Consider the following 24,175-nt stretch of genomic DNA (forward strand, 5'->3'; position numbering starts at 1 on the left):
CTCAGCCACAAACCTCTTCATCTTTCTGTTGAGCCGAGACGCCAACAGATCCACGTTAGGGATGCTCCCCTGGAGACAACTGATGAAACACCTCCGGATGAAGGGACCACTCCCCTTGGTCCAACGCCTACCGACTGAGGTAATCTGCCTGCCAGTTTTCCACCCCGGGAATGTATACGGCGGAGAGGGCTGGAACGAACCATTCTGCCCACCTTAGAATGCCAGGTACCTCCCGAGCCACCAGGACACGTTTTTGTGCCCCCTTGGTGATTGACATAAGCCACAGCCATGCAATTGTTCGATTGAATGTGCACTGGGACATCCTTGAAGACGATCCGTCCAATGGTCCAGGCACAGTCTGATCGCTTGGAGTTCCAAGACATTGATCGGTAGTCTGGACTCTGCCAGAGTTCCAGATCCCCTGAGCAGAATTCTTGCCGAGGACGCCTCCCCAGCCGCACAGACTGGCATCCGTGGTGACCAATGTCCAATACAAGGGATGACCATCTGCTGGACAGCAGGAGAAGAATCGCAGCCTGCAATTTCTGGAGTTTGTCTAGAGGGAGGAGCACCCTGGCTAAGGCCGAGTCCAGAGTCAGACCCGGATAGACCAGCTTTGTGGACGAAACCAGAGCAGACTTCTGAAAATTTAGAATCCAGCCGAACTCCGTCAGAGTTGGTATGGGGATTTCCAGGTTTTCCACCATAGCAGTAGGGGACTCTGCTCGCAGGAAAAGGTTGTCCAAGTAGCCCAGTAGCGCGATCCCCCATTGGCGTAACAATGCTAGCACCGGGGCTAACACTTGTGAAGACCCGAAGAGCAGAGGCGAGACCAAAGAGTAACGCCACAAACTGATAATGGTCCTCTCCCAAAGCAAAAGGAAGCGCTGGTGACTGGCACATATTAGAATGTGAAGGTAAGCATCCTTGATGTCAATAGAGGCAAGAAAATCCCTGATGCAGGGATGCCACCACTGTGCGAAGTCACTTTGGTTGGGGGGCTTGTGGAACCCAGATTGCTTCAGGGAGGTTGGGAGACTCCTTGTCCAGCCTCCCCAGCCCCTCTTATGTGTAAGTCACCCTGTGTCTATTAGGGGCAAAGGGTGACCAAGAACCCCAGTCGGGTCTGCACTAATCAGACTCGCTGTACAACCACACCGGACTCAGCATTTGGTGTTACCCCGGTTATCCTGGGTTCTATATGTGTGGTTTGTGTTGTAAGAGTGAGGCGCTCTTTCACTTGGGTCAATAATATTTCTGGACAATATCCCTCAGGAAATATATAAACGGTTTGACTTGACATATTGCTAGAATATTGCAGGAGTCTCTCATAGACCCTTGCTAGTGGGGTAGGGTTTGTTATTGTTAAGTACCTGCATTCCATTGTTCTATTGTTGTTTGTCTGCCTTAAGATAAACTTACTATGGGATGTATATATGTATGTGGATTGGCTGCTAAGTGGGAGGTGTTGTCCCACAGTGTATATCTCTTTGTGCATGTGTTTGAATAAACAGTGATTCTGGTTGACTCCAAAACGTGTACTGTCGAGTTCTTGGGGTAACTATAGCAGGATTCATGGGTCTCGTGTTTCAGAGCTTAGGAAGCAGATTCTTGGTGGATATACCCAGTCGGGGTGTCCGGATTCCGTCACAGACTCCATCCTGAACTTCTGCACCTGCAGAAAGCCGTTCAGCACCTTGAGGTCTAGGATTGGATGCACCTTGCCTTCCTTCCTGGGAACTGTAAACCGGTTTGAGTAAAAAAAAAACCTGAAAATGTTCCAAAGTCAGAAACGGGACAATCACCCCTTGAAGTAACAAATCATGTACAGCCCCAAACAGACCCTGTAAACGGTTCGGGGACAGGCGCAGGTATGGAAGGAAAGAATCTAGCCGGGGGAAAAGAGTGAAACTCAATCTTGTAGCTGGACCAAACAACTTCATGGACCCACTTGTCTTGTAACAGGAAAGTCCACGGGTCCGGAAACCAACGAAGACATCCTCCCCACCCCAGATATGAGTGAAGGCGCAACTTCATGCTGAAGGAGGCTTGTCCGCAGGTCTGGAAAAGCCCACTCTCGGCTTGCCAGACCAGGTTTGTTTGGATCCTCTAGAAGAGGCCCTGAAAGGCTTCGAGCCCTTGTCAGTCAACCCTGAGGGACCAAAAAACATATGAGCAGAGAAGGAGGGCCCACGTCTACTACGAGGTTCCTTGCCCTTAGTAGCCTGCGGAAGAAAGGTACTCTTTCCCCGTGTGAGACCTTTAATTAGGTCATCCAGGATACACCCAAACAGGCGATCCCCTTGAAAGGGGAGATCAGTCAAAGCCTTTTTAGAAGTCTGATCTGCAGACCAGCATTTAAGCCAAAAGACACCCCGAAGGACCACTCTCGAAACAAAGCCAAGCCAGTAGGGGAGCCACATCCAAAAGAGGCATCACAGAGAAACTTCAGCTTCTGTACCAGCTTGTCCGCCAGCAAGTGGGAGCTGTTCTCCCTCTAGGTCACGGCGTAAAAGACACAGCCTTCGCCTTCCTGTCAGCCGGAACCTTAAAGGCCGGGGACTCTCCAACCAGAATCATGGTTACCTTGTCTAATCTGGAACCCAGAGGTTCCACCACCGGTGGAACAGTCCACTTCTTAATAAGGGACTCCTCATGAGGGTAACACTTAGTAAATCACTTAGGAACCCCAAGGGGATGCTTTGGTCATCCCCACTCTTTAGCGACAATTCTGTAAAAAAAAAAGGCGGGGAAAGGAAACATCTTTGCCGCCCTAGATTGCTTGTGAGTGCCAAAGGTAACCTGTGCCTCCGTCACAGCTGCGTCCTCCATCTTCAAGATCTCCTGCACAGATACAATAAGTGCGTCCATCAGTACCTTTTCGTGCGTAGTTTCAGATGTGGAGGAATCGTCCTCACTATCTGAGTATTCCGGGCGTGTAGTTGAAGACTCAGCAGGGTGACCCATGTCCACGGCGGGCGAATCAGATTCAGGATCGGATGAGATGGATTAGGCGGGGGGCGCTTTTCGCTAGCACGTCGCCGAAAATGACCTCCACCCCGGGACAAACCGAACTCCATGACCAACGTGCATCGATGGATGGTTGGGACCCGGAGGGAGAGAGAACCCCACCAGACTCGCCACCCAGCAGAAACAGTCACCTGCAGCCACCAGGCTAATCTGCACCCCACGCGCGGCGATTAGGAAGTGAAAGAATCCAGGAGTCAGCACCAGGGGATGAGGAGGGGCTACCACCGCTGAAATCGCTGCGCACAGGGCTCCACTGTCATGGCCCCCGCTATTTTCAATGGCAAACCACTGCAAAATGGTCGCCGGACTACAAAAACATGGCTGCCGTATATAGAACAGGCTACAACAAAATGGTGGCCCCGCACAGGACCACAAGGCTTACAGGGACCCAGGCCTCAAGGACAGACCCAGGCAGGACGGGGGACTCTGGCAGGAGGTACAATCCCCCACCCCCCTGCACAGTCAACCCTCCGGTCGCCGGCGGGACACACCCCCCAGCCCCCATCACCAGCATAGCACCCTGCCCCCACCCTAGGAAGGTGGATCAGACCAGACAAACAGCCCCAACATATGTGGAGGGGGGTAGGATGGGGGACAGACGACAAGGGGGCCTAACGAGGAGGGGAACCCGGGGGTCCGACCGTCCCAGGGAGGGGACCATGTCCACCCCCAAACCCTCCAAGGGGAGAGGGGGGGAAAGCTACTCACCATACCAGGAAGGCACAGCTCCAGACAGAACACCTCTCCATTGAAATGGGGGGCTGTCGGCCAGGAGGAATGCTGCGACTCGGGCCGAGACCCGGTCGTATGCGACCTCGCTAGGCATTTAACTCACAAGCCAGCCCCCGTCCAGTGGGGCTATGTCACGGCTGACCTTGCGTGGAGCTGAGGTCTGTGCGCACTCCCTGGCCAGACTGGGGAGACCACTGGATCTAGAGGATACAGCCCGTCACCCAGTCTGGCAGTTGATTGTAGATCTCACAGGAAAAAACCAGGAGAAAAAAAAAATTCTATCTCTATAAATTATACCAGGACCAGAGATCCCAGCAAGGAACTAGGTTCTTACTCATGACTAAGCAGTACCTATAGCAGGGAGAGAGAGTATACCCCCTGGGGCTGCCCATAGGCATAGCCAGATTAGTTTTCTAACTAGTGTCCTACTCCTATAGGGGAACAGTATAACCCAATGGTTATGAAGATTAGGAACTGTGTCTGTCAACAAACGAAAAAGAAATGCTAATTTTAGGCCTGAAGGGGACTTAAAATACCAGTAAAGGCAAAATGTATTATTTTTAAAATTGAGGGGATAGGTATTAGAACACCTGTCAGTTTTCATTGCTGTCTGTGCCCCCATCCAAGAGATTCACCCCCTCTATTTGTCCTTTTTAATCGTTATCAAAAACTCCAAAGCTTTGGGTTGACATAGGAACAAGAAACCAGGGGAAATGCTCCAATGAGGACACTAGTTATGGTGACACGCTGGGATCCACTGACAAAAAAAAAAAAAAAACTGACGGGTTATAATCCGCTCTTACTCTGTCCAGAGTGAATAAAAAATGTTTTTTTCTTTAGTGACCGTTTAATTTTCAGCCCGCTAAACATATTTTCTGAAAGCAGAGATCCTACATAATAAAATGGTGGTGGTTGCAATTTTTTATATCAAAAATACACACAAATTAAAGCGGAGTTCCGGCCACGAACGTGGGCAGCTGAAGCCAGCGCGTCCTCTTCTGTGTCCTCTTCTCCCAGAATGCGCCTGTACCGGCCCCGCTCGTCACTTCCGGTTCGGGCGCGTCATCCCTCCACAGCTTCTGGGCATGCCCAGAAGCTGTTTAGCAGGGAATGAGGCGCCGCACCGGAAGTGACGAGCGGGGCCGATGCAGGCGCATTGATTCCTGGGAGCGATGACGTTCAGCTCCCAGGAATCAATGCAAATAGAAAGTGACGGCGCGGCCGCAGAGGGAGGAAGTGGAAGAAAGCTGAGTATATTTTTCTTCAATAACAAGGTAAGTAAACAAAAAAAAAAATCCTAACTATCCATTTCTTTTTCAGGTGACAAAAAGCAAGCGGATGGCCCAAAATCCATTATGTCGATTTTGTGGCCGGAACTCAGCTTTAAAGTACAGCTATATCCAAAACCAAAAATGTAAAACATTGCAGCTTACTAGTGTGATAACTGCACCTTTTGGCTTTATATTTACCAGGCAATCTGAAAAATAACACTTTCTGTCCCTGGGCAGCTACGTTGCTCCTTAAATGGACTACAAACATGTTCATATATCTCTTCATCTTCATCTCATTTGGGGCGGGGGGGGGGACAGGCAAATTGGTAGCTTACAGAAGGTAGCTAGGAAGGAAGATTAATTTTTTTTCTGGTGTGGCTAAGAGAAACGGACACAGGCACTACATTTCTGGCAAGATCAACAGATCATTTCTGTGTCTGCTAAAAATGTTCTCTTCTTGAAAGAAAAAAGAAAGCCAATTCAGCCCCAATATCTAAGGACTGTAGGCTGCAATTTAATGCATTTAGGTTTTATGGTTTAGCTATCCTTTAACTTATCATGCACAAAAACACAATGCGACCTAATTTTAGAGAAAATATAAAAGATAAGCTTGCATCTAGTAAATAGATAACAAATATGTCTAGTCCTAAAATTCTGAGCCCCGTGAAATGGCGAAAACCTACAGCACATAAAACCGTCCATAAGCAAAGTTTTAAAAGCCTTTACAGGTCATCACTTTAGAGTTAACACTAAATGATGGCCCTAGAATTATTGCTCTGTACTCTGGCACGCCCAAAGATACCTGGCATGTGTAGTACAATTGTCATTTTCATAGAAGTGTGCACCCGATCCATGCGCATGAACATTTGAAGTTTTTTTTTATTAAACTTCAATTTTTTAAAACATGTTTTCCTTTACTTTATTGCTTCACAAGGGGGCAGATTAGCCCAGTATGTGATAGCAGGTGAGAGGTACTTTAAGAAGAATTAAATTATACCCTTAATGTGACCCCTTCCTTTTGGTTGAAGCCAATTCTGACTGTGCTCAATTTGCTTCTTTCCCAGCCATGGAGGCCAAAAACTTCGGGCTTTGAACCTGAAAGTATTCAGAGCTAGAAGTTTCCAGTAGTGATCAACCGATATTGTTTTTCCGTTGCCGATGAAAACTGCACTAGCAGGGACATTTGCATTTCACATCATCTGATTGTTTATTAATGCATAATAAAGTGCCTCAGTAGTGGACTCACTCACTGAAATATTTTTAATCCACTACTGCAGTGCAGTCAGAGCAAAACTGCTAGAGAAAAAGCTAGGCAACAGCTACACACACAGTGGATTGGACTGGAGTCAGAGGACTACCTCTACGGCTCCGTTCACATGTAGGCGTTTTGGGGCGTTTTTGGGGAGTTTTTCTGCTCTAGGATCAGCTCTCAAAACGCCCAACAAGACAAATCCTATTCATTTCAATGGCCCCTGTTCACATCTGAGCGTTTTGAAGCTGTATACAAAACGCCCAACGCTCAAAAAAGTACATGAGCTTCTTTTTGGGCAGATTACAGGCGTTTTCCATTGATCTCTATTCAATCTAAAAACGCCTGCACAAAAATCGCGGTAAAAATCGCGGTAAAATCGCGGTAAAAATCGCCGCAAAAATCGCGGTAAAAAACGCGCGAAAAACGCTACGCTCAGGTGTGAATGTAGCCTAAAGTATGGCACTCACTGCAACTACTGCAGTCAGTGCAAGACTCCTAGACAAAGAGCAAGGCAACAGCTACACAATAAGTCACAGTGGATCATTGGACTGGAGTCAGTGGAGGAATACCTCTGCAGTAAGGCACTCACTGCAAAACTGCTAGAACAAAAGCTAGAAAACAGCAAGACAATGGATTGGAGTCGGACTGGAGTCAGGGGACTACTGCTGCAGTAGTGCACTCCCTGCAATGATTTACTGCAGTCAGTGCAAAACTGCTAGAAAAAAAGCTAGGCAACAGCTACACAGTGAATATGAGTGGACACTACTCTTTTTAATACTCCCAGTTAAGTAGAACACTATTATAATGCAGAAAATTTCTTCAGCATGTCAATGGTCACCTGTTAAAGGTCTTCCGTTTTGTTCATACAATGCTGCCACTTCATAAACATGCTCAGGAGTGGAGGACAGAGGAGTAGAGAGAGAGAGAGAGAGAGAGAGGGGTATCTTCTAGCATGGGTAACAAGTCTTTTGTAGTGTGCCTCATTTTCTCTCCACCACTGAAGAAGATGACTTCTGTCAATTACTTCTTCTTTCAAATTGAGCCTGGATGATGAAATTCAAAATTAATCTCTTAGTTTGCAGATTCAGAAGAAATTGAATCCTCTGCATGAGGCCCCAATAAAACACTGAAAATGTCGTGATAAATTCGACCACGATGAAGAGATTCTCTTCTGTTGACGTATTTTTGGACATTAGCCTGATTTTGCAGCATGCTGCTCTTCATAAAAATAGTGTTCTGGACTTGTCTTTTCAGCAGGAATCTCCTGCACCTCCTGTTGAATATCTTCTGTCAGCCATTGTTTCGCCTTAGCCAATACATCATCAGAAGAGAAAGCATGGTTCTTGTATTGAGGATTCAAAAGACTTGCAAGCACAACATTTTTAATCTTTTCATGTTTCTCAAATAGAGTTGAGCGGACACCTGGATGTCCGTGTTTGGCGGGTTCGGGCCCGGACTTTTTCCGAACTTTACCCGGACACCGAACCCCATTGAAGTCAATGGGGACCTGAACTTTCAGGCACTAAAATGGCTCTAAAAAAACCAATGGAAAGGGCTAGAGATCTGCAAATGGCAGCAAAATGAAGTTAAGAGCATGGCAAGTGCTCTAAAAACAAATGTGGATAGAGAAATAACTTAAAACAAAAAAAAAAAAAAAAAAAATCAATTTTCTTCATCTGTGAAGGACGAGGCCCATATGGAGTAGGAGGGAGGTTGAGGTGGATGTGGCGGTGTAGGTGGAAGCGGCGGTGGAGGGGGACGAAGTAGCCAACACTGCTTTTTTTTAGTCATTTTAAATTAGGGTACACCCCAAAAGAGTGAGAAAGATCAAAAATATAACAATGGCTGGGTAAGGTCGGTATCCATCTCTATTCTGCACAAGGTACGGAAAAGTCCTGTGGGATCCATGCCTGGTTCATTTTAATGAATGTGAGCTTGTCCATATTGGCTCTGGACAGGCGGCTGTGCTTGTCTGTGATAACGCCCCCAGCCGTGCTAAATACACATATTGCGCCACCATGTTGGTGAAATGCTGCCTCCTGCTAAGACGTTCCATATGAGCTGCTGGTGCTGCTGTTTGTTGTGGCATGCTGACAAAGCTTTTCCACATTTTAGCCATGCTAACCCTGCCTTCTGAGGTGCTGGCGGTGCCCTGGTTGCGTTGGCGACCTCTTCCTCCTCCTCCTCTGCCTTGGCCTTGTGCTTCCACTGTGGCCCCACTGTCAGGTGGGATTGCCAGCAGCATTGCATCTACCAGCGTGCGCTTGTACTCTCGCATCTTGCGTTGCGCTGTCCTTGTAACGGGGATCCAGCAGCGTGGCCACCCAGTAGCCACTGGGTTGCCCCACCCAGTTAGAATGTGGGCAACTCGGCGGTCGTTGTGGAGACACTGCAGCATGTAAATCGCTCATGTGTGCCAGGCTGCCCAGAGGCAAGAAAGGCTGTCCTCTGTGGGAGGTGTATCGTCTGTGTCCTCTGTATCCCCCCAGCCACGCACCAGTGATGGCCATGAGCTGGTCTGGGTGCCACCCTGCTGTGAACATGGTTCCATCTCCTCCTCCTCATCCTCCTCAGCCTCCAGAACTGTGCCCCTGCTGGACAATTGTGTACCTGGCGTTTGTGGGTGCAGGAACCCACCCTCGGAGCCACTTGTGAATGACTGCCCTGAAAGCCTTGGAAAGGATCCCTCTTCCTCCTCCTCCTCCTCCTGTGCCACATCCTCTTCCATCATCGCCCGAATCGTTTTTTGAAGGAGGCATAGAAGTGGGATAGTTAAGCTGACAATGGCATCATCGGCACTGGCCATGTTGGTGGAGTACTCCAAACAGCGCAACAAGGCACACAGGTCACGCATGGAGGCCCAGTTATTGGTGGTGAAGTGGTGCTGTTCCGCAGAGCGACTCATGCGTGCGTGCTGCAGCTGAAACTCCACTATGGCCTGATGCTGCTCGCACAGTCTTTCCAGCATGTGCAAGGTGGAGTTCCACCTTGTGGGCACGTCACAGGCGGTGAGCGGGAAGGCCGAAGTTACGCTGCAGCGCTGACAGGCGAGCAGAAGCAGGGTGAGAACGCCGAAAGTGCGCACAGACGGCCCGCACTTTCTGCGGCAGCTCTGACATATCGGGGTAATTTTTAAGGAACCTCTGCACCACCAAATTCAGCACATGCGCCAGGCAAGGGATATGCGTCAAACCGGCTAGGCCCAGAGCTGCTATGAGATTTTGCCCGTTATCGCACACCACCAGGCCGGGCTTGAGGCTCGCTGGCAGCAACCACTCATTTGTCTGCTGTTCCATGCTCCTCCACAACTCCTGTGCGGTGTGTGGTTTTTCCCCCAAACAGGCAAGTTTTAAAACTGCCTGCTGTCGTTTACCCCTGGCTGTGCTGAAGTTGGTGGTGAAGGTGTTATGCTGACCGGATGAAGAGGCGGTAGAGGATGAGGAAGCGGAGTAGGAGGAGTTAGGAACAGGAGGCAAACTGAAGTGCCCTGCAATCCTCGGTGGTGGAAGGACATGGGCCAAATTGCTATCCGCCTCAGGCCCAGCCTCCACTGCATTTACCCAGTGTGCCGTTAGGGAGATATAACGCCCCTGACCGTGCTTACTGGTCCACGTATCGGTAGTTAGGTAGACCTTGCCACAGATGGCGTTGCGTAGTGCACACCTGATTTTTTTCCCCCACTTGGTTGTGCAGGGAAGGGATGGCTTGGCTGGAAAAGTAGTGGCGGCTGGGCACGACGTACTGTGGGGCAGCCACCGACAGGCTTTTAAAACTGTGCGTCTCCACCAGATGGAATGACAGCACTTCAAAGGCCAAGAATTTTGAAATGCTGGCATTCAGGGCCAGGGATCGCGGGTGGGTAGGGGGGTACTTCCTCTTTGAAGTGTTTGGGAGATGGAAAGATGAACGCTTCCACGGGACATTATGGAGATGGTTGGTGACCCAGGTGGTGGTGTTGCTGACAGATCCTCTGTTTGCGGGGTGGCAGGTGCCGGTATCACTACAGAGGTGGATGAAGAGGCCGAGACTGCAGCAGAAGAGGAAGCAGGAGGAGCCAGAGACCTTTCTTGGTTTTGAAGGTGTCTACTCCACTGCAGCTCGTGCTTTGCACTTAGATGCCTGATCATGCAGGTTGTGCTCAGGTTGAGAAGGTTTATGCCTCTCTTCAGGCTCTGATTGCACAGCGTGCAAACCACTCGTGTCCTGTCATCAGCACATTGTCTGAAGAACTTCCACGCTAGAGAACTCCTTTAACCTGGCTTTGGTGCGCTCGGTCCCTTGCTGTGTTGGGCAGTAGCAGGCGTAGTGTCTAGGGCACTGCCGCTCCGCTTCTGCACCCTGCTCCCTTTTCTGCTGTGCTGGTGGCTCTGTGCGACCACCGCCTCTTCCTCCAAACTACTCAGGTCACCTGCATGATCTTCATTCCATGTGGGTCGAGGACCTCATCGTCCTTCACATCATCTTCCACCCAGTCTTCACCCCTGCCCTCCTTGTCGGTCTCCACAATTCTGAGTGCCGCAGCAGTTGGCACCTGCGTTTCGTCATCATCGGAGACGTGCTGCGATGGTCCTTCCATGTACTCATCTTGAGAAATAAGTGGTTGGGCATCGCTGCACTCAATCTCTTCCACTTCTGGGGCAGGGCTAGGTGGATGGCCCTGGGAAACCCTGCTGACAGAGTCATCAAAAAGAAGAAGAGACTGCTGTATGACTTGGGGCTCAGACTGCTTGCCTGATTTGCAAGGAGGTGAGGTGAAAGACGGTTGGACATCGGCTGCAGGTGCCAACTCTGACCTTTCTGCAGTAGACTGGGTGGGAGACAATGTGAAGGAACTTGAGGCACTGTCAGCAACCCAATCTACTATCGCCTGTACTTGTTCTTGCCTCAACACTTGTAGAGGCGCATGATGCCCTACCAAATACTGCTGCAGGTTCTGTCGCCTACTCACACTTGAGGAAGGTGTTTCACTTGTGAGTGTAGCTGGCACAGATCGACCACGTCCTCTCCTTGCAACAGGAGCTCTACCAGCAGCACCACGACCCAGGCCATGGCCCCTATTTGACGTTCTCCACATATTTCTGTAATTTATGATCTTGCCCTAGAAAGGTGTTTATTGAATAGCGGAACAAAACAACAACAGTATCGCACAGGTGTATCTCACAGTCAAATAAGCAAACTATGTCGCAATTTAATTTTTTTTACCCCAAAAGGGTGTAGATTGAATAGCGGAATAGAAAAAAAGTATATAAAAAGGTGTATCTCACACGTACTAACACAGACAAGGCCCCGATTACAATTTTTTGTACCCTAAAGGCAGGATGAGGAGTAGGAGGAGTTCGAACAGGAGGCAAACTGAAGCACCCTGCAATCCTCGGCGGTGGAAGATGTGCCCAAAAAATTTGAAAGGTGTATCTCACACGTACCGATACAGACAATGCCGCAATTTAATTTTTTTTACCCCAAAAGGGTGTGTATTGAATAGTGGAATAGAAAAAAGTATATAAAAAAGGTGTATCTCACACGTACAAACACAGACTAGACCCCGATTACAATTTTTTGTACCCTAAAGGCAGGATGAGGATGAGGAAGATGAGTAGGAGTTCGGAACAGGAGGCAAACTGAAGCGCCCTGCAATCCTCGGCGGTGGAAGATGCGCCCAAAAAATTTGAAAGGTGTATCTCACACGTACCGATACAGTCTATGCCGCAATTTAATTTTTTTTTACCCCAAAAGGGTGTATATTGAATAACGGAATAGAAAAAAGTATATAAAATTGGTGATTTTTCAATAGCACATGTGAACACAGCAGTGTATTATGTTTTATGTCACGGTCAGCAGCAGGCTATGAAGGGAAAAAAAAAAATTCCCCTTTAACTTTGTAATTTTTAAATAGCAGATTAGAACAGTAGTAAAATATAGCTGAACGCTGCACACAACAGACTGATAAAAATATTTTTTCTCCCTCCTTCTCCTCCTCAGTGGGCTCAAGTGAGGGCAAAAAGATCGTTCACTGCACCACCCCCCCACACAGCAAAATCGATGTAGATCGCTAACGGACGATTGTTCTGTCCTTTGTCTCCTATCTGTCCCTGCCTACTCTCTCCAGCCTGTCCCTAAAATGCTCAAATATCTTTCCCTGCCTACACTCCGACCTGTCCCAGCATTCTTTTCGGGCACAATGTTTTTCCCTGTCTGTCCCTAATCAGCAGCAGCCAGCACCGTTGTGTGTGCTCTCTCCCTACACTAGAGCAGACTGATGCACAGCACGCTGGGTCTCTAGCTTATAAAGACCTGGGTCACATGTTTCAGCTGGCCAATCACAGCCATGCCATTAGTAGGTATGGCTGGGATGGCTTCTAAGGCACACCAGTTAAATGCTTGTTGATTGGCTGTTGAAAGCCCGCCATTAAAAGCGTGCCATTACATACAAAACAGGAAATAAAATTACCGAACACGGATTTTAAACCTGAACATACAGTAAAGTTTTCGGGTCCGTGTCCGGGTAGCAAAAGTCCGAATAATACAGTCCGTGTTCGCTCAACACTATTCTCAAACCATATATCAAAGCTCTTTGGCTTGATAGACCATCATTTGAAAGTTGGAGGGTGTAGTGTGCCATGACACAGAGGTCTGACATATCAGCAAGCCTCATTCCATTCCGCATGTTTGCTCCACTGTCTCGAAGTTGCGCAAGCATCACTCGGTCTTTGTTGATTCCCCATTCTTCAAGCATGCCTAGAAACATTTCTCTACTGTACTCAGTGTGTGATCCTTGCATCAATTTTGTATTCAACACCAATTGCCTTTTTGTCCATCCGCTGTCAAAGTGGAATGTAAGAATGATTAGTGACTCTGGCTCTGTGACCAGCAGTCCGTCATGAATGAGAGTGAGTTGCCAGCATTCTCTGGTTGCAGCATAGCCTTTACTTTGTCAACCACCTTTTGGTGAAGCTTTGCCAGCCTTACGGTTCGGTAATACTTCTCACTCTTCAGTGTGTACCTTGGCTCAAGTATGGACATCAACCGCTGAAATCCTGAGTCAAACACCATTGTAAAATGGCTGGTTATCAGTGACAATCTCTGTCCAGCAGTTGGGATCTACCATCTGAATCTAGAGACAGTGACATCTTTTTTTCCCACAAACATATCTGTTATTGTTGCCTGGGATAGTGGAGGAGTTATTTAATCAAAATCACATTGATATTCATTTTGTTTTTTCTGTGCTGCATGATACAACTCAATATGGTGAACTCTTAGATGGGCCCAAATATTTGACATATTTTTGTTTTTTGCAGATACTGATCCCATGCTTATGTTGTTTGTACATGTGTTGCACACTGCTGCTTTTCCTGGAGAAGGCTGAGACGAGAAATAGTCCCAGACCACACTTTTACTCTCCTCATCCATCTCCATTTCAATTTGAAAGACACAAAAAAGATTAAATAAATGGCTTGCTGAAGTTGCTGCGGCTGCTGGCACTGGCACCCTGTTGTGGGTTGGTGGCTGACACCTGGAAGTGTGGGTTGCTTGCTGGCACCCTGTTGTGGGTTGGTGGCTGAAACCTGGCAGTGTGGGTTGCTTACTGGCACCCTGTTGTGGGTTGGTGGCTGACGCCTGGCAGTGTGGGTTGCTTGCTGGAACCCTGTTGTGGAATGATGGCTGATGCCTGGCAGTGTGGGTTGCTTGCTGGCACCCTGTTGTGGGTTGGTGGCTGACGCCTGGCAGTGTGGGTGATTGATGGCATCCTGTTGTGAGTTGGTGGCTGGCACCTGGCAATGTTGATGGTTGATGGCACCCTGTTGTGGGTTGGTGGCTGGTCGCCTGCCAGTGTGGGTTGCTTGCTGGCACCCTGTTGTGGGTTGGTGGCTGACGCCTGGCAGTGTGGGTGGTTGCTGGCACCCTGTTGTGGGTTTGTGGTTGACACCTGGCAGTGTGGGTTGCTTGCTAGCACCCTGTTGTGGGGTGGTGGCTGACGCCTGGCAGTGTGGGTGGTTGCTGGCACCCTATTGTGGGTTGGTGGCTGACACCTGGCAGTGCGAGTTGCTTGCTGGCACCCGGTTGTGGGTTGGTGGCTGACGCCTGGCAGGGCGGGTTGCTTGCTGGCACCCTGTTGTGGGTTGGTGGCTGATGCCTGGCAGCGTGGGTTGCTGGCTGGCACCCTGTTGTGGGTTGGTGGCTGACACCTGGCAGTGTGGGTGGTTGATGGCACCCTGTTGTGGGTTGGTGGCTGACGCCTGCCAGTGTGGGTTGCTTGCTGGCACCCTGTTGTGGGTTGGTGGCTGACCCCTGGCAGTGTGGGTTGCTTGCAGTCACCATGTTGTGGGTTGGCGGCTGACGCCTGGCAGTGTGGGTGGTTGATGGCATCCTGTTGTGGGTTGGTGGCTGGCGCCTGGCAAGTGTTGATGGTTGCTGGCACCCTGTTGTGGGTTGGTGGCTGATGCCTGGCAGTGTGGGTGGTTACTGGCACCCTGTTGTGGGTTGGTGGCTGACGTCTGGCAGTGTGAGCGCAAGAATTCTAGCACCAGACCTCCTCTAACATTAAACTGATGACTCCTAGGGGGCCTTTAATGCGTTGCCTATAGAAAATATAGGATACTAAATTTACATGCAAATTTAAGGTTTGACATGTTGGATATCTATTTACGCAGTGCAACGTCTTTTATATTTTACCAAACAATTGGGTAATTTGATGCATTTTTGTGGCCTAAAGTCAACTCGAGTGTGGGTTGCTTGCTAGCAACCTGTTGTGGGTTGGTGGCTGACGCCTGGCAGTGTGGGTTGCTTGCTGGCACCCTGTTGTGGGTTGGTGGCTGATGCCTGGCAGTGTGGGAGGTTGCTGGCACCCTGTTGTGGGTTGGTGGCTGACGCCTGGCAGTGTGGGTTGCTTGCTAGCAACCTGTTGTGGGTTGGTGGCTGACGCCTGGCAGTGTGGGTGGTTGCTGGCACCCTGTTGTGGGTTGGTGGCTGACACCTGGCAGTGCGGGTTGCTTGTGGGTTGGTGGCTGACGCCTGGCAGTGTGGGTTGCTTACTGGCACCCTGTTGTGGGTTGGTGGCTGACGCCTGGCAGTGTGGGTGGCTTGGTGTCACCCTGTTGTGGGTGGCTTGCTTGCCGGAACACTGTGGTGGCTGGCTTGTTGTCAGCCTGTTCTGGGTGGCTGGCTTGCAGGAACACTGTGGTGGCACTGGCGGGCTGCCTTGGTGTCACCCTGTAATGGGTGGCTGGCTTGCAGGAACAGTCTGTGGTGGGTGGCTGGCTTTGTGTCACCCTGTTATAGGTGGCTGGCTTGCAGGAACACTGTGGTGGCTTGCAGGAACACTATGGTGGGTGGCTGGCTTGGTGTCACCCTGTTATGGGTGGCTGGCTTGCAGGAACACTGTGGTGGCTAGCTGGCTTGGTGTCATCATGTTGTGGGTGGCTTGCTTGCTGGAACACTGTGGTGGGTGGGTGGGTGGCTGGCTGGCTGGAACACTGTGGTGGCTGGCTGGCTTGCTGGAACACTGTGGTGGGTGGCTGGCTTGGGGTCACCGTGTTGGGTGGGTGGCTGGCTTGGTGTCAGTCACTCACCCTGGCCTGTTGTGGGTAGCTGGCTTGCTGGAACACTGTGTGGTCACTGGTCACGGTGGCGGATGGCTGCTTTGCTTGCTGGAACCCTGTTGTGGAGTGGGTGGCTGGATGCTGGCCCCCTGTTCTGTTGTGGGTCGGATGGCTGGCAGCTGGTGACTTTTGGTGGGTGGCTGAGGCGAGGGCCAAGGGGGGGATGGATAGCTAGCACCGTGGCCGGACCGGACTGCAGCTGGCTGTAACACGAGACTGTGTGAGGCGTGGGAGGCGGTGTTAAGGCAGAGAACGTGTGCAGCGCGTGGTATAATGGCGTCACGTATGGGCCGCGCAGGCATGGGAGGTGGTGTTAGAAGGCAGAACGTGTGCGCGCAACATAGGCAATGACGTCACGAAAATATCGGCAAGATCGGTAAATTCAAAGGCCGATACAGATATATCAGGGAAAGTGCATATCGGCCCCCGATATATCGGTGTTGTCGATAATCGATCTCCAGTTTCCAGGTTCATTTTTCACAAGGGAGATCACCAAACAGATGTGGCCACACATTACTGTACATAAAAGGATGAACACTTCTACAAGAATGCCAACAGTTCATTGAAAAAAAACGACAGCAGCTGTGAGTTTGTTTGCATGTTGGTGCCGCCATTGATCTAATCAGGGATGCGCAATTTGTATCGCCCGACTCCAAACAGGTGCTGCTGGATAGAGGGGAGGAAGGAGAGCACAAGTCTGATCTCCTCCCCTTCTTGTTCCTGACCCGGAAGCGGCGTGTAGGACGTCACTTCCGGGGTTGCCATTGTCAGTGTCCCTGGTGATCGAGGCCAGGAAAAATGTAATGCAGTGTGATCTGCATTGCATTACATTCAGTAGAGCACAGGGGAGACATCCAGTGTCTTTTAGACCCTCGGTGTCTCAAAGAGAACTTGTCACCAAAAAATCATCGCATAGGGAGCCTTTTGTCCCTTTATTAGATGAAAAAAAAAAAAAAAGGAAGAAAAAAACATTTTTTTTTTCCAAATTGTAAAAAACGAAAGTTACACCCAAGCACCTAAAATTCCCCTTCATATCGCTGCATACGCCAGAGTGAGTGCAAGAATTCTAGCACCAGACCTCCTCTAACATTAAACTGATGACTTGCCTATAGAAAATATAGGATACTAAAGTTACATGCAAATTTAAGGAAAATATATCATGTTTTGGGGGGGGGGGGGGTTATGTAATCTTCAGGCCTAAAAAAATGGGATTTTTGGCTTACCCTAAAACTCGTTTCTCTGATGTTCATTGACGGACACAGCTCCTGATTCTTCTTAACCATTGGGTTATACTGCCCCCTACAAGAGTAGGAGTAGGGCAGTCCCGGGAGGGGGGGGGGTATACGGTATACACCCACTCTCAGCTATAGGCACTCAATTGTGTTACAAGCAGTGTCAGAAGAAAGACAACGCCAGAGAGGGGTGGGTGCTGTGTCCGTCAATGAACATCAGAGAAATGGATTTTACAGTAAGTCAAAAATCCCATTTTCTCTTTCATTCATTGATGGACACAGCTCATGATTCTTATTAACCACTGGGGTGTCCCAAAGCAGTAATATACATGAGGGGTGGGAAAAAAGAAAAAAAATTCCCAAGGCGAACCATAGCCAACCAAGTAACAGAGATCAACCGTAAACAACTAGAGCTCACCTGAAAAAAAAAACAAAAAAACAATACACCCTCAAAGAGGACAGCAGCCAGTAAAATCTTGCGGCCAAAAGCAGCATCTGCAGATGCTAACAAACTAACGACCAGGTGGCCGCCTTGCAAACCTGTGTCACGGACGCTTGATGACTGAAAGCCGAGGAGATACTAAGCGCCCTAGTAGAGTGCTCCTTGACAGGGAAAGGAGGAACCTGACCCCTGATGCAATAGGCCTGAACCACCCTCTGTCTGATCCATCTGGAAATGGTCACAGAAGAAGCAGACAAACCTTTGCGAGGTCCATCTGTGAGCATAAAGAGAGAGTCTGACTTCCTAAAACACTCCTGTAGCTGCCAAGTAAACAATTATTGCCCAAACCACATACAAGATATGCAAGGTAATTTCCTTCCGATGTAGGAAATACAGACAGGGCCATACACTACCGTGGGGTGGTACCATGAGTGCATGTATCATGATAGTCCCTGCCACATCCAAAAATCAAGATAAATGGAAACTAGAACAACATGGACTTTAAAAGGCACCGATAATAAAATCATACATTTTAATATTTGAATATACAACAAAACTTGTGTCATCACAGTATTAAAATCACAACAGGATAACAATTGACCTTAAAGCCAAACCGCATGTGTCTAACTATCGGGCCTGAGGGTTCAGGTCCTTGAAGAGGTAAACACTGTGGATATGGTTACATAGATGGCTGGAACAAAGTCCAAGCTCAACATGTTTTGCGACGTGGCGCTTCTTCAGGAGCTCTTTAGACCATTCTACATCAAGTAAACACACATAGGTAAGTATACTGCACAGTACACACTATCAACATAGGAAGTAATAGTAAATTATCCATAAAGTAGAACTCGCTGTATCAAGGACCATAGTAGTGGCCATCATGCATAATGGGTATAGGGTGGATGTGGGGACACCCATAATATTAACCACCAATAAAGAATAATAATAATAAAATTATCCCCAGAAGTAGGTGCCACACAGGGTGTAAGAAAAAGAAGGAACACACCCACCTACCCCCAACATGTCCATAATGGGATAATAGGGAGAAAGGAAGCAAATTTTTGGCTAATTCCTAGGTTTACTGAGCAAAATTAGAGATGAGCCACTACCGGCTCAGGATCAATTATCTAATGATAGAAAAAATATATCATCAATTAGGGGATAGAGCGGAGAAATACATATACACGTATAAAACAGTCCGCCTGCATAGTAGAAGTTGGTTCCAAAGAAAAAAATGAATATAGAAAGAAAAGAAGAGGGGATCGTGAGGCTCACCTCATAATTAATCTACACCTGACAGGATCCACCAGTCAAAGGATATGTAGGGAAGGGAACAAATTGTTGCCCAAGCCAAAAAGTGGCTTCCAATGTAAAAATACATAAATAGCCTTCCAATAGTCACCCGGTAGTAGTAAGGCAATAGCCACAAATAAGGGGGCCTATAGATTGGTATACTAGGCTGATGTGTCCTTCCAAATAGATGTCTGTAACAATTAAAATCAAAAAATAGTGTTCATCACAGAATGATTGACAACATAGCATAGCTTTGATTGGAAGTCATGGCCAAAATAGTATATGTAAAAGAATATAAAGAAAGGTGTATACAGTAAACCCCCCTCCATTGCGGGGGTTACGTTCCGGACCCAGCCGCGAAAAGTGAAATTCCGCGAAATAGAAAAACCCTATTAAAATGCATTGTAGGCATGATTTTTTTACTGTCACTGTACGTGTAGAAGCATTTTAAGGTCTTTAAACACACTTTTAAAACAATAGAAACTAATTTAAACACATAAAAGATACTTAGAGACGGAGCAAGAGCTATGAAAAACACAAAAATCTTTCATTTTTAATGATTTATATAGTAAAATAACATTACAAAAAAAAAACGCGAATTACCGGGACCGCAAAAACTGAACCGCGATGTAGCGGGGGATTACTGTATATGGGCTTTACCCAATTAGCTGTAGGTGCCCCTGAACATCATGCAGTGGTACTCCAGGGCCGGTGTGTGAAAAGGGCCTGTGTCCTGCTCCCTTTTAGGAGTATCCCAAGCAGGGCATCAATGCCACGAGGCAGTGACCTCTCCCGCCCTGGCCGTCACAGAGCGCATGTGCAGAACGGTCGCCAGCGCATGCGCAGGAGGAACAGGAAGTTCCCCCACGCTGGTTAGGACCAGACGGACCAGCGCACTGGATAGGAAGCTTCAAAGGACACAGTGGCCTCTGGTGGAGTAATCTAGATCCGCAGTGGTAAGCAATCCATTCCACCGAAGTGTATAGATCTGTTACTGCGGCTTATCGGCCGCACATCCCCCCAAATTGACCCGCATTGGTGGCTCCCATCAAGATCCATTTAACAGCGATATTGTAAACGAAAAATACAAAAAAGTGGACACTAGGCATCCGGAATAACATCCAAGAAGCCGTGGGACCAACACCACATATATATCAATTTATAACAATTATATATTGGTACAATTAATACAAGATATATAGAAGTATAAATGACCTCTATGCGTCCCCATTTGCGACTCACTTTAACACAGAAGAATCCACAAAATGGAACAGAACTATCCCCCCTATAATTGTACAATGAACCTAGACAGGAGTTGGGTCCAAAACCAAGGTGATGTCATTAAGGATAAGTAAAGGGCCATTGATATGACTGATTACCCCTATCTCAAGGGCCCAGCTTATAGAAACAAAACTGGACAATGCATATTGTGTGTACACACATCACAAAAAGGATTTATACGACTAAGCCTCATTGATGCCTGGAGGGTAGGTCGCATTGATGCGTTCAATCCAGAGGGCTTCCCTCTGGAGTAAACGCCTATCCCAATCACCACCTCTGGGATCCCGAGGAACTACCAACCACCACAAATGTAACCCAGGGGGTGTCAAATTTGTGGTAAAGGTCGAAATGTCTACTCACAGGTGTGAGCATTTTACCATTAGAGTAATAGATATGGTCATTAAGTCTTTGGCACAATTGTCAAATAGTTTTACCCACATTAAAAGCCCCACATTTGCATAGCATTAAATAGACAACCCCCTCTGTACCAAAGTCAGCCTGAAATTTCAGGCTAAATAGGGGAGTACAAACCTTGAACCACTAGACACCCAAGAGTAAAGGGCGCATCGGCCACATTTGGAGATTCCTCCAGACCCTGTACCTCGTTTCTCAACAGGAGCATTAATGACTACTGGTAAGCCTGTCGCATAGCGAGGTGACACATCTGAAGACTATCTCCGGACATTCACGTATATATTTTTGGGGAGTGGGGACCTCAGAGTATATGCCAGTGAGGATGTAAAATATTCCTTAACTGTTGCTGTTGACCTGAAAATTTTGTAACAAATTTAACTGTTGGAGTGTAAGTTAGTCAAACGTTGGAGCTATGTAGTAATGAATAACGAGTTTGTTTTAAGGCTTTATTGTAAGTCTTTCTTAAAAGAGCTTTGGTATAGCCTCTGTGTAATAATTGTTGACACAGTAAATTGGCTTGGATCCTAAAGTCTGAAAAGTATGTGCAGTTAAGTCTAATGTACTGAGCATATGGAATGCTGCAAATAAGTGATACTGGATGTGCACTTTGTGCGTGCAGGATAGTGTTGCCAGCTGTTTCTTTGTGATACAAGTTGGTATCTTTATAAATTTAGAATATAATTCATTATAAATTTAGAGATCTAGAAATGTAATCATGTGATTATGACATTGCATGATGGCCCCTACTATGGTCCTTGATACAGCAAGTTCTACTTTTATGATGAGCACTGATAGGCGGCACTGAGAGGTGGCACTGCTGGGCACTGAGAGGTGGCACTGATGGGCACTGAGGTGGCACTGCTGGGCACTGAGAGGTGGCACTGACGGGCGGCACTGATGGGCACTGATAGGCGGCACTGATAGGCGGCACTGATGGGCACTGACGGGTGGCACTGATGAGCACTGATGGGCAGCACCATCAGTGCCCACACTCAGTGCCCATAGTGCTGCCAGTCAGTGCTCATCAGTGCCTAGATGAGCAGGCACTGATGGGCACTGACTGGCAGCACTATAGGCACTGATTGTGGGCATTGATGGGGGCACTGATGGGGGGGCAATGTGTGTGGTTTTTTTACCTTCAGTAATCAGGGCACTGGTGATCAGTGCCCTGATTACATTTGTCTGTGTCCCCAGCGGCTGTCGGCTCCCCCTCCTTCCTCACACTGCAGTGTCTGTGTGAGGAAGGAGCGCCGGCGATGAGAGATGATCTCATATGTTTACATATGAGATCATCTCTCATTGGACGGCTTGATCACATGGTGAATGGCCGCTGTGATCGGCTATTCACCACGATCTGTGATCGGCCGTGTCCAAGGGACACGGCCGACACAGATTCTCCCCGATGCGCGCTCGCGGGAGAGCGCGGGGAGGCGTGTCACTGGAGGCCGTTTAAAAACGGCCTCCCGAAAATTCGAGTCCGCGCTGCAGCCGTATATAGGCTGTAGCGCGGATGGGAGGGGGTTAAGAAGAATCAGGAGCTGTGTTCTTCAATGAACGAAAGAGAAATTGTTTTTAAAAATGTGTGCAAAAACAGCTCTGGCAGCGAAACTGGTAAAGGATAAGTTTACTTTCAAGAACATGTTACATGTTCAATCCATTTTTAGGGTGGAACATGACATTTTCCGGCTCATGCAGTCCGTCGTGATAGCAAAACAGGGTGAGAAGTTCAGCGGTACAGCGGTCACTTTTTGAAAAGAACACGGCTCCGCCCACACGGCGGCATCATTCTTTCAGGGTTCTGTGAATGAATCAACTACAAGTACTTTGTGGATGTAGGCTTGTAGTTTTCAAACTACCACAGCACTGTTGAGCGCCGTGGTAGTTCATTGATTTTTCCTGTCAGGGTGAAACTGCCGGCTCATATGATGAAAGAGCAAATAGCTTACACTGACAGTCTGCAGGAGTCCTGCATTGCACCCATGATCTGCTGATCGCTGGCGCAATGCTTTCCATTTTTTTTAACTGCAAAATACGTTTAAAAAGGTGAACTTATACTTTGCCGGAACAGACATCGGAGCTTGATTTGGTTGCTCAGCAAGTGCTTGTATTGAGCACCCAAGTGCTTCCATGTGCGAGGGTAACCTGAAGGAAAACAGTTTATTTTTTTTCTCCCATTGAGGCTAGCACATATTTGGTCACTCAGCAGATGCGCTTTTGCTGAACGTTGAGAGAGCCTGAGACTCCCCTTTCCTGATGAGCACCCAATCAGTGCTTGTTCAACTGCAAGGTCCCTCCCGTCCTTGCTAGTCCCTGGGTGCGATGCTGGAGACAGGCAGGGAGAGGAGTAGGGGATAAACAGCACAATGTAAAAAATATTAAATGTTTAATTAGCACCTCAGATTTAAAGACGGTTTTGATTAAAATTAAATTATTATTATTATTTTTTTTTTTTATCAGGACAAGTAGATTGTCAAGAGGGATAAGTAGATTGGGACCCTGATTTAGTCCCTTGGACAAGTATTTATTTATTTTTTTAATTAAAATGATAATCCCTAACTGGTGCCAGAAAAAGGGACCTCCTACAGATCCTGTGACAAAAATAATACATATGAAGGGGCAGTGACTTGAAAAGTGGTTATGCCCAAGAAACAGTGTGGCAGGTAGCAAGTCATCATTTTCAGTAGGAGGAGAATATTGGAAGACTGTTTACCTTATGACAAATTTCCACTTATTTTTTTTTTTAAGAATATGAACATGCCCTTCACTGGAGGAATTCAGCTGCATGCTATCAGATGTAGGTTTATGCAAAGTTTTCCCAACAACCAGGAGGTAAGTACAGAACACAGGTGGATCTGTCCTTCCTCCACTCCATCTGAGTGGTGGTTCTGATATAAGGAGACAAAGCCATGCTCTTCTGCTAAGATGATGGCATGCTTGCCCAAAATGAAGCATGACAACTTATCCTAGGAAACCATTTAGCAGTAGGAAGTGAATACACACAGACTGGTGATCATTCCTTAGACCTTAATTTCCTTTGGGCACAGATTCTATACTAGGCCTGCTTTAAAGTACAGATTATAGTTGCAATTGAACAAGGCCATTTTAAAAAACGCCCTTTTTTCTATACTGTAAATTACATTTTTAAACTTACCAGCTAAAGGATTATGCTGAAATCTTTCCCAGAATTCTTCAAATTCTTTTCGAACTTCCTCATTTATGATCACTCCGCTAGGGTGCTCATTATTCACAGCAATGTAGTTAGCCTTTAGTACAATCTCCAGGTCACAGCGAGTGTCTACAAAAAGAGGCTTCCACCTCTGCATAACTACACCATATACTGTAACATCATCACCTACAAAAAAAGCCCAAAAATTGAGTCATTTTGACAGACTAGAAAATCACAGAAAACACTGGATGAAACTACTGGATGAAACTATACTAAACCTATCAACCAGACAAAAACAATAAGGCCCCTTTTTACACGATCAGACCGATCAGGTCTGCTTGTCCATTTTTCAGGCTGACCCGATTGGCATCCAATCTGACAAGATCCGCTGAAAACAGACGTATAACAATAAGTTAGCCATCCGTCCAGCTGTTCAGGTTGGATGGGATCGGATGAAAACTATCTC

General features: G+C 47.7%; 1 protein-coding gene across 1 annotated transcript in view; it reads right to left on the reverse strand.

Annotated features, from left to right (window-relative positions):
* The window catches only part of MCM9 (minichromosome maintenance 9 homologous recombination repair factor), a 230,669-nt gene that overhangs the window by 150,790 nt on the left and 55,704 nt on the right, over positions 1–24,175 (reverse strand). The window contains exon 5 of the mRNA XM_082251202.1: positions 23,695–23,895. Coding sequence (XP_082107328.1) covers positions 23,695–23,895 — 201 coding nt within the window. The remainder of the gene's footprint in view (positions 1–23,694; positions 23,896–24,175) is intronic.

This window comes from Pelophylax lessonae, assembly GCF_965119305.1.
Source record: "Pelophylax lessonae genome assembly, chromosome: 3".
Classification (NCBI taxonomy): Eukaryota; Metazoa; Chordata; class Amphibia; order Anura; family Ranidae; genus Pelophylax; species Pelophylax lessonae.